Source organism: Chenopodium album, chromosome 16 (genome assembly GCF_948465745.1).
Source record: "Chenopodium album chromosome 16, dcCheAlbu1.1, whole genome shotgun sequence".
Taxonomy (NCBI): domain Eukaryota; kingdom Viridiplantae; phylum Streptophyta; class Magnoliopsida; order Caryophyllales; family Amaranthaceae; genus Chenopodium; species Chenopodium album.
The window spans coordinates 12,619,139-12,630,000 of NC_137849.1; the positions used below are offsets into that span (position 1 = coordinate 12,619,139).

General features: G+C 34.3%; 3 protein-coding genes across 4 annotated transcripts in view; 1 reads left to right on the plus strand and 2 right to left on the minus strand.

Annotated features, from left to right (window-relative positions):
* Positions 1 to 213: 213 nt before the first annotated feature.
* LOC145584918 (protein RSI-1-like) lies at positions 214 to 1,457 on the plus strand. The gene is made up of 3 exons (XM_081641704.1): positions 214 to 365; positions 490 to 514; positions 1,072 to 1,457. The coding sequence occupies exons 1-3, from the start codon at positions 288 to 290 to the stop codon at positions 1,251 to 1,253; spliced, it is 285 nt and encodes a 94-aa protein (XP_081497830.1). The 5' UTR covers positions 214 to 287; the 3' UTR covers positions 1,254 to 1,457.
* Positions 1,458 to 3,031: 1,574 nt separating this feature from the next.
* On the minus strand, positions 3,032 to 5,977 carry LOC145584919 (myosin-binding protein 3-like). Its single transcript, XM_081641705.1, has 2 exons — positions 5,085 to 5,977; positions 3,032 to 4,358 (listed from the first exon to the last, which is right to left on the minus strand). Exons 1-2 carry the CDS (start codon positions 5,725 to 5,727, stop codon positions 3,235 to 3,237), a joined length of 1,767 nt encoding a protein of 588 aa, XP_081497831.1. The 5' UTR covers positions 5,728 to 5,977; the 3' UTR covers positions 3,032 to 3,234.
* Positions 5,978 to 7,310: 1,333 nt separating this feature from the next.
* Positions 7,311 to 10,862, minus strand: part of LOC145586243 (senescence-associated protein AAF, chloroplastic-like) — a 10,506-nt gene continuing 6,954 nt past the window's right edge. For both annotated transcript variants that reach the window (XM_081643025.1, XM_081643026.1), the window contains exons 7-13: positions 9,570 to 9,638; positions 9,382 to 9,428; positions 9,190 to 9,304; positions 9,034 to 9,102; positions 8,837 to 8,940; positions 7,704 to 7,779; positions 7,311 to 7,614 (exon numbers count right to left, since the gene is read on the minus strand). In XM_081643025.1, coding sequence (XP_081499151.1) covers positions 7,462 to 7,614; positions 7,704 to 7,779; positions 8,837 to 8,940; positions 9,034 to 9,102; positions 9,190 to 9,304; positions 9,382 to 9,428; positions 9,570 to 9,638 — 633 coding nt within the window. In that variant the 3' untranslated portion in view covers positions 7,311 to 7,461. The remainder of the gene's footprint in view (positions 7,615 to 7,703; positions 7,780 to 8,836; positions 8,941 to 9,033; positions 9,103 to 9,189; positions 9,305 to 9,381; positions 9,429 to 9,569; positions 9,639 to 10,862) is intronic.

Here is a 10,862-nt window from a genome sequence, read left to right on the forward strand (position 1 = left end):
TTTTACGAAAGAAATGCAACTAACACGCCGGATTTACCGTTACAAACTTTTTATTCATCAATCACATATCCCATATTTCACGCCTAGACCACCGCTAGTTGCTTCCCCACTTGAGCATATAACACTGTGCCCCACAAAATCATCCTCCTTATACTTTCAACTAACGCTTTATTACATCTATATAAACTCTTGTTACACCCCTTTATTTTCTTCATGTCATTACCATTTCCATTCTCTCTTACCTTTGCATTGCTCAAATCATCTTAATTTATTTAGAGAGTTTGGATATGGCTGGACGTAGTCACATTTACAGCATTGTGCTGGTTGTTTTACTAGTCTTGGTCGCGTTTTCGAGCGTCATTGAGGTAATCTATCTTCTAATTTCGATATAATGACAGTATACTATATTCGCTTAATGATTCTATTTTGGTGTTGTAAGCATGTTTGTTGGTTGTGTACCTGATATTGAATTTTATTTTGTGTAAACAGGGGAACAACAGACTTCATCCAGGAGGTATGTGATATTTTTTTGGCAACTTCTCTGTTTTCTTTATCACTTTATTGTATATACTTAACAATCCACTTCAAATAACAACTAAAGAATTGCATTTAGTGGTACTACAAAAACTGCACTATAATATAGATTTAAAGTCAAATTAATATACAGATTAATTATAAGATCACGACTCTAAAACTGAATTGAACTAAAAAAGAAAAATGAACTAAGAAGCTGAAATGTGAACTAAATTGAAATGAAATAGAAAAATGAACTAAGAAGCTGAACTGTAAACTAAATTAAAATGAAAATAATTCCAAAAGAAGAGATTTCTCAAATGTTATACACTACTGAGTATTGTTGTTTTTTTTTTCCTACTCAACGTTATACGTACAATTTAAGAAATGTGAATAAAATGTAAATAGCACAGATGGTGAAAATATTATAATAAAAGGGGTTCGCTAAAAATAGAATAAAGTATCCAGTAAACGATAGACCAACGGAATAATAATTATTTCGCATTAAAATTGATGTTCTGTTTAACTCCGAATCTAACTTGAACTAATATGATTTAGATTGTCAACCAAGATGCAACTATAGATGCTCAGCAACATCGCACAGGAAGCCATGCATGTTCTTCTGCCTCAAGTGCTGCTCAAAATGTCTGTGTGTACCAAAAGGTACCTACGGCAACAAGCAATCCTGCCCGTGTTACAACAACTGGAAGACCCAACAAGGAGGCCCCAAGTGCCCTTAATCTCCATCTACTTCCCAAATCTATAATCAGGCATTAATTATACTTAAATAATTATTGTTTAGTACGTGGTCGTACTAATTTTATGTTATGTACTACTATGTATTACCACATTAACTCATGCTTTGGGTTAATGTAGTATTTGGGTTATTTTGATGAGGAAAGAACATTTTAAGCATATTTATATAAACGATTATCATTTTATCATCGATCATTTGTTCATTTTGTGTATCTAACATGTTGTACATACGTATCAAGGTTTGATTTGCAATCTCACATATATAATCTTCTCGCCGTGTTAGAAACTAATCTGATTCCTTAGACAGTACTTGAATTGTAAGATATATGAATACAATCAACTAAACTATCCAAAATGATGGGAGAACACAACTCTTATGCACAGTTAGCCATCTTATATATATATTACTTCCTAATTACTCTGTATTTAACTAAGCATAAACAATTGTACACTTCCTATATGATATTTAGATGCAATGTGACCATATTGCTTTTTAACACATCATGTTTTTGAGGGTCTGTTCATGGTGCTCTACTGGCTTCAAATTGTTCGCAGGATAATCTTTCAAATTTATTCATTAACATGTTTTCCGAGTAATTACTAATTAGTATAGCTACGCAATCTTCCAAATACAATAGTTACTTTTTAGGGACGATATGTATCTGAGAATTAATCCCTTGACTTGTATCTTGAACTCCTATAGATCTGCAAAAAGACCGTAAAACTGTAGTACTAGTGTAATACAGCAAAATTAGAAACTGCGCGTTTTTGTTAATGCAATTTCATTTCAGAGAGAACGTTATTGAATATACCTGAGGTTGTTTATGATTCCTGTCAACAAAACTTTTGATCTATTTCTCCAAGAATCTAAGACCACCTAATTTGTTCTTGTCTTATCTTTTCTTTTTCTATTAAAACTTTCATAGCAAAAAGATGAAAATTGTAATGTTTGTAGCCCTCAAACTCCTTGGTGAAATCAAAATTTATCTTGATCTAGTAAGGTACTTTATTATGAAAATCTCAGAGCAACTCGAATGTAAGATATCAACAAATATCCAAATCCAATTAAGCGCGTAAGTAATGATCTTATATCACAAACGTCCAAAGAGTTTAAGTAATCATTATAGCTTTTAAATTTCTAACGTAATCCTTAAGCTCTAAGATATGGACCAAAGTTGATGTAAAGTAGTCAGACTCGAAATTATTACAGAAGTGAACCATCATCCTGAGTTGGTCATGCTATCAGAATGCACACTGGTAGTTGGTTATTGCTAGACATCAGAAATATTTCGCTAAGGTTTCCTTACACTAACTTTGTTCCTAGACTGCTGAGGTTTTCCTTGCGCTAACTTTTGTGTTGTCGCTCCTGCATCAAGATATCAGAAATATTTTCAGTCACATATTTTTTTTTTAAGTCTTTAATTTAGTTCACTTTGATGATAGTTACTTGAGCAGTTGATCTTCTGGAAAACTATTAGGTTAGAAATTCCTTGTCAAAATATATGAAACCTGTGCTTGAGATTCCTGTCTTGAATACACTGACTTGGAAGTGAATCCTGCTTGTTTAACAATTCAACCAGCCCTGCTCGGCAACATCTTTTAGAGTAGCTTCTATAAGACTATAACATTGACTACTGAAAGGCGAAAATAAGAATTTTGCCAAGTAGTTTATTTGGTAACTTTAGATTAAGGTAGTTAAGGAAAATAGCTTTTGAAGGTAGAAATTAGTTCAATTTTACTTTTCTGTTGCTACGAATAGATTAAAAACTATTTTGAGATTTAACCTCAAGGTCCTCAACCAACTAAAGCTATTATTATAACTATATGATTGCTTGGCTTGCCAAACATATAACAATGTTGAAGGCATAAAGGAGCATCTTAATGACAGAATCGAACAATAAAAGGAAAAATAAAGTGTCCAAAGGACTCAGGACGGAGGCCTTGACACAAGAGCACCTACATACTTCACATGCAAATTTCTGCATCTCTTAACTCCCGAAGATGCTGCAAGATTTCTCGAAGTAGACTAAGTCCTTCATCTCCTTTGTTCACAGAGCCGATACAGTGCCTAAGAAACTCTGTATCTGCCTCTAGTGCTTGTAGCCTTCCATAAACATGCTCCATTTCTTTCTCAATTGCTACCCTTTTGCTTTCGGTTTCAGCTCCAACTTTATCAGTCAAAGCCATGTCTTCCATTTCATCATCTTCTGATCCTACAAGATCAAGCAGCTTTCGAGCAACAGAAGCCATTGTTTTTGGATGATTTTCACTCTTTATTATGCTGGTAGAAAAACAAGAAGAGACCAAGTTAACTTCTTGGCTGCAGAACTCTGGATTCGGGTCTAAATCAATATTATCCTGCTCTTCTAATAAAAGATCTGTTTGTTTTACATCCTCAAACATCTCTTCATCCTGTTTTTCACTGCTCCGAAGCTTCTCTTCCAACTCCTTGAGCCGTCTTATGATGGACAGTCTCTCTTCCTCTAGCTCGTCCAGTGAATTTTCAATTGCCCCCCATTCCTTAGAGCAGTCAACAAGAGAAATTTCTTTGGAGAAATTACCATCTTCAGCTTTGTTATAGTGGCGATTTAGATCAATAGATAGCACATCACTATCATTGTCAATGCTGCAGGAAGAAGAGAAATTCCCACTGCATTTCTGAATCAACAGCATTGCCTTCTCTTTAGCATCATAATCAGAAAACCTCTCTCGATACACATCTAGCTCTTTCTCAAGCTCTTGCTTCTCTATTTCTCGCTTGGTCACTACCTCATTTAACAGCTGCAGCGCGTCTTGGTCATACTCGGCTTGCTCCTCCATCACCCTTTGGTATTGTAGTGCCTCCATCTGCATTGCAGCCTTCTCTTCTTGAAGCCTTGTTATCATAGCCATTGTCTGATTTGCAGCAATTGCAGCAGCATTTCGCTCCGCCTCTAGTTCAGCATACAGCTTATTTCTAGCCTTTTGTTCAGCTTCAAGTTCTGATTTCAGCTGTCTGATTATACTGAAGATGTCCTGATCAGTCTTCTTCATCTCATCCAGAAGACTTCCATGAAGGGACTCTTTCACTTTGGACTTGTTTTCGTCAGCTGAAACCAAAAGATGGTCAGTGTGTTCTATACATATCATTTTATCTTCTTTTCTAGACTTTTCTATCTGCTTTTCACAATTCTACCCAAAAAATTGTCAATTTTACTTGTCAATCAGAAGCTTTGGCTTCTTAATAACTCGGATTTTCACTATTTTCAAGGACCAAGTAAATGCTACCCAGCAAGTAATTGATAAATCACATTCTATTTCGAGAGAAGATAACGATTATCTGCAAATATAACAACTACTATCACACCCAGATTGTAGCCTAAGTTTTGGAGTAAAGTCTGAAGAGAAGAAAAATTGGATATTTTTTAATCAGACCATCTAAGCTCTCAAGCAGGCCGAGCTAAACCAGCAAGTTTGAGCCCGAGGCAGACTACTTTCACTCAGCAAGTTTGAGCCTGAGACAGACTACTTTCACTCAGAAAGTTTGAGCCCGAGGCAGACTACTTTCACTCAGCAAGTTTGAGCCCAAGGCAGACTACTTTCACTCAGCAAGTTTATGATATTAGTTGAATTAATCACGCAACTCAGCACAACTCATACATTTGCAGATTATTTTAACTCCGCAAGTTTCTGATCAAAAGCTCTTAAATAAAATTTTAAAAATATAAAAAATAAAATTGTTTTACAGAAAATGCAGGGTATTTTTCTACTGTGATAGACTCAGATGATTTAGTATGAATTATATGATAATATGCTAACAAAGGGTAAGTAGCTACCTGCATGACCATCCACTTCTTCATCTTCATTACTGTCATCTTCTGCAGCTTCTCTGAGATAAAAGCTTCCAACATCCAAAAGGATTTGAGGTTCGCATTCTGAGAAACTATGGTTACCATCATCATTAGCTTTGGACCAAATCTTCTCACTTTTCTCCTCTTCTATTTCTTCGATCACTAAACTTTCTCTGAAAGGTATATACCGAGAATGTTGAAGTTTTTTGTTCGAGATTTTTGCACAACAGGAACAGGTTGATATTTTCTCATTAGTTACCATCTGATCAGAAAGAACATCCTTTGTCTTAGCAGGAGAACATTCCGCGCACATTTCCTGTGATTCAGTGAATCTCTGATGTTTCGAGCAGTAACTCAGTTTTGATATCTCACAAGCATGAATCTCACAGACCAGATCCTTGTAAGTATCTGTAGTTTTCACAGGCTCTAGTAAGTGATCAACTCTAGAGCACAAAATGCAGGGTTGTTTAAGGCCAAAGTAAATGGCAAATTTTCTGATCATGTATGAGAAAAAGGAGTTTGTAAGAAGGAAAACAATTAAAACCCATTCAAGAAATGAATACACTAGAACAGACACAATTCTACGACTGTTTCTGGATAGCGCGACAGCTAACTTGTTTGAAGCCATGAATATTGCTACACTCTCTCTTCTACTCCAAAATTGGTGTAGTGACTGAAAATCAAGATTGAAGTTAAAACAGTCCCATAATGATGATCTGTATATTTCACATTTTTAACTTTTTGGGTTAATGAATATCTTGGATAATTAGGAAATGTAAAATATGTTAAAGATTTAATAGATTGGCTTCCCCTATTATTGAATTAATCATCCAATAACTATACAAGAGACAGCGTAGTCAATCTTGACTATTAGGAAACAATATCCTAACACCTCATAACTTCCCATAAAATAATATTCTTAAAAGTCATGTATAATTAATTCACCTTATTTCAAAAAAAAAAAATATATATATATATATATATATATATATATATATATATATATATATATATATATATATATATATATATATATATATATATATTTATAGACGAGTTTTTAAGAGTTGCACAATTGATTTTTCAAATTGATAAACACAAAATATAAATCAACAGGTAAGTTATAATGAGGTCTAATAAATTCGGGATGGTCAAGGAAAATTAGGTAAATAAATTGCATTCTAACAAGTGATTTGTAAAATCTTGCACAGAAACATACTTTGGATTCTTGGCTAGAAAAGAAACTTAGAAAGGATATGTCAATTAATTTTTAAGGAAAAAAAATGAGCTACCAAAAGAGGGTACATAATAATGATGGGACCTTATGAATTAGATTAAACTTTTTCACAAAGCTGTAAATAATGGCCCATCCTCATGGGATTGCCAGGAAAAGTAAGAATAGAATAGAGGAAAAAGGGAAACTAAAGTGAGACACATTGGTGAGCTCTTTGCGGTAATGATGGACAAAGATGCCATCAGTTAGATAATTCTCAATAGTCCTCCACTAATTTCATGATGGTCCCATTCTCCAATTTTGCGCATGTTGTAGATAAGTAATCGAGGTTAAGGATGGTGTAGTAGTGACATTGCTATCCACCTCAGATCCTAGTTAATAGTTATGTGAGTAAAAACCGGTAAGTATAGAACGACAAAAGCAGAGTATGTTATAAAATATAGTCCTGCGGAGCACTTAAAAATAACGAAGGTAGTAGTATATGTCGAAATATCTTCACCAAGTTAGTAGTACAACAGCTCTTGCAATGTCATTGGCTCTTTGGACTTGTCGGCATTAAACTTTTCTTTAAATATGGGTCTGAGCTGCAACCATCACTTAGAGAAGAAGTCTGACGCACTAGTCTAAGGAGAAGCATAAGGCAATAACAATGTAGGACAGTAGGACATTGCATACTGTTTGGGAGGGTTACACTTCAAAAACTTTCATCATAGTTCATCGTTGAAACTGAAGACAAATAGACCTGATATTCTTCACTTCTTAAAAGCTTTAATGTTAGAGAAATCAGGAAATAAATCTCCAAGATAGAAAGCTGAATAAAGTGTATTGTAATTAAACAAATTCTATTTATCTAAAGTTTTCAACTACCTCCGTTTCCTATGATTTACAACGATTAGACATTTGAATATTGCGAATAATATGAAAAGGAGGTAGTAATTCGAATAGCAAATACATTGCAATGTTGACACTTGACATCGTAGTAAAGAACACAATTTTGAATTAGGAATTAGTTAATTCTGTGGTTCAAGGGTTCAACTTACAGAATACAGACTACTAATTGAGTTTTCTATCATCATAATTATGCTAAATTCTTTACAGTTTAATTAAATAATAACGTATACGTTTATATCAGCTTGCAGTGCCATCATCCTCTTCAGCACCATTCTGATTTAGTGTAAACCTCCAGCTATCGCCCTCTTCAATATCCCATTGTTGTTTCAGCTCGTAGATAGCTCTCGATGCAGCTGCAGCAACAACCGGGTCACTATCCTCTGCCAATCTCTGCAAGATCAATATATATATAGTTATTGTAAGACCTGTAGGTAAATGGTAGCATTACTAACACCAACTCAGTGATACCAAAAACAAACCTGCAATGCTCCCATGCCTGCATTTCCAAGTGTCCACATTGACGGAGCTGCTGCTAAAGCATTTGCTAGTGCTTGCCTACATCAGAAAACAAGAGTTCAAATTATGTGATGAAATACAACAAATCAAGTTTGTAGTACGAAGAAATCACAGAAACTGATGTTGAATCATCAAATATTCAAATATTAACATTACATTATACAATTATAAAACTTAAAATTTGTTGAAAACCATCTTATAAAACCAAATTTTGTTGAAAACCATCTTATAAAATTTTTTTTGTCAAAGCACACCTGTTTCAAAAAAATTTTTGTTGAATCCCACCACTTTTCAGATTTCGATTATCGATTGACATTTGCGGCGTTGATTAGCATGTGCACCTCACGTGACCTACTTAACCCCACTTTTCTACTATTTTTCCCCCCTTTTCCCTTCTTTCATTCCCCCTTCGTCACTTACATTTCCGTGCAATTATATAAAAGGCTATAAAAACCAAAGTATGATGAAGAGAATTGATGAAGAGGGGAATGAATGGAGGGAAAGGGGGGAAAAATAAAAAAGAAAAGTAGAGTTAAGTGGGTCACGTGAGGTGCACATGTTACTCAACGCCGGATATGTAAGTAATTAGTCAGAACCCGAAGAAATGGTGGGACTTAACAAAAAAAAATTTAAAACAGGTGTGCCTTGACAAAAAAATTTATAAAACTGGTGTGTTTTGACAAAAAAAAAAAAAAAAAAAAAAAAAAAAAAAAAAAATTATAAGATGATTTTCAACAAAATTTGGTTTTTATAAGATGGTTTTTAACAAATTTTCCTTTTTAGTATTAGACTTTTTAAGTATGTTAGTAAATATATTCTGCAGCTCCGAGTTTAAAGTCACCAACTTTCTATCAAACTTAAGAGCTGCATGCAATTTCTATGAATCGAAAAAGAACCCATCTAAAATACTCCGTTGTAGACAGGAAACATTATAATATCATGGATTGTTGTAGGGTTTTGCAGTTTAAAACCAAAGCTGGAAACTAAAAGATTAGATCTCCTAGATTGTTGTTTCCCGATTAACATATTTTGTTTTTCTTTTTGTGTAATAAAGATCAAACATACGAAGTATAAGCACATTTGAAAGATAGGATACCTAGTACTGACATCGGGAGAGCTAGAACATTCAGCCAAGAGTGACACACTTGATTTACCGTCCATAGCATCAAGGTCTATGAGCGTCATAATTAACAGCTCAAGCTGGATCCAAATGTGAAAAACCATATAAATATACAGACATAAAGATTTTCATCAGTAGTTTTGTCAGATTCAAATATGTCCATCCATTCAAACCTCTTCAGGATCCGTGTAGTCAATTCCATCTGCTTCAGAAAGTGCAAATGCCATACTCCAGTAAGCTTCCTGCAAACCGCAACTTCCAAAGGATTAGAATTCTATGTTAAAACCTATTCTGGACATCAATAGCAACACAATGCAAAAACAAGGAACCTGAATAGCATTGATGCGATCATCGGACACTTCACCAGGGAAGAAATCAAGAGCCTTTCCATTCTTTTCAAGCATTATATTTTGATTCAAGGACCCATATTTCTTGCGCAGAGGGCTAAAGACAAAATGACAGATTACAATTCCACATCCAATATGATACAAAAATCAATTACTCTCCAACAGAAAACTTACAATTTGTACATCCTGTTGACCATAATATCATGGATGTTCTTGACAAACTGCAAAACCCAAAAGTCAAGGCTTATAGTCGCTTAATGTACAAAACAAATTATAAACAATCAAGATTGAATAACTACTGCAATAAGAATCATCACTAAACATGTTTTTTGATAATACTAAATACATTAACTGGATTTTACCTCTAGGGCCATAAGGGTATCCTCCATTGCACGTCTCTTGGCACGTTGGTCAGCTCGCCGTAAGTCAGCCTGTAATAAGAACTCAACATCATCTAACTAATGCTCACGTTTTTGTAAAGGCAGACTTGTGTCCAGCCAACACTACTCTAGGAAGCGACAGAGAGAAATTTTATCGAAACAATTTGAACATTACACAACCTTCCTATTAAATCTAATTTAGGTTTTGAATTCAAACTGCTTAGTGCATACTATATTCCGAGATGAAAAAAATCACATGAATGAGGAGATGACGATAAATCATCAATAAAAAAAAAATAATAAAAAAAAATAAAAATTAGAAGTTTTATCCTGCACTATGACTATGTTCTCTTTATGGTTATCTAGTCTGGTTTAACTTGTTGGCATAACCTAAGTCATTCCGCTCAAGTGCAGTTTAACATTAGATCTATTTGGATAAGAAAACGTAGAAAGTTTATTCAAATCCCTTCCTACTAGACACGTCCTTAATACTTTGACCTAGTAAGTAGAGAAGCTTTTACTAATAATGATAGTTCAAGAACTTATCTATGGGGAATTATGTACTATACAGCATACTATAACAAGCCTGGATCAGTCATTTTCATGCAGGATGAAATTATGGTAACTCAAAGAAACACGAATCCCAAATCATGCCTCACAAAATGCTATTATCCACTATTAATATCTATTATTACAAGCGAATCCCCATCCCCTCCCCCCCCCCCCCCTCCCCCAAAACTTCTCCCGAAACAGATACGGACAGGAAAATAAAAGGAGGGGGGGGGGTTAGTAATCCATATTGTCCGGAAGCTTTGAATTCCGGAAGTTTCAAAAACACAGTTGCATGAATGTCTTGATTTGTTAACAAAACCATCTCAACATCTTTTAAAAGAGACATACTATCTTGATGCCATACCAAATTGAGGATGAAACTTATTATATGCATAAAATCCATATTATCAAAATTACAAATAAAAAGCACGATAGAGAAATACAATTATAAGATTTAAGGCTCGCATAATCTCAAACATAACAAGACTACATTCAATTTGAAATGAGAACCCTTAATAAGATAACACAATCAAGCAAGAAACGACTCCCTTTGTCCTCAAATAATTTCCTCCTTAACTTAGTAAGGATATTAAAGATAATCATGCTACTAGGATAATCCTTTATGAAATTCCAAATGTGTTCATAATCAGGTGTTTATCATGAAATTCGAACATAAATATATATAGTACAAGGGTTGATATAGAAATTACTTACATTAAGGAT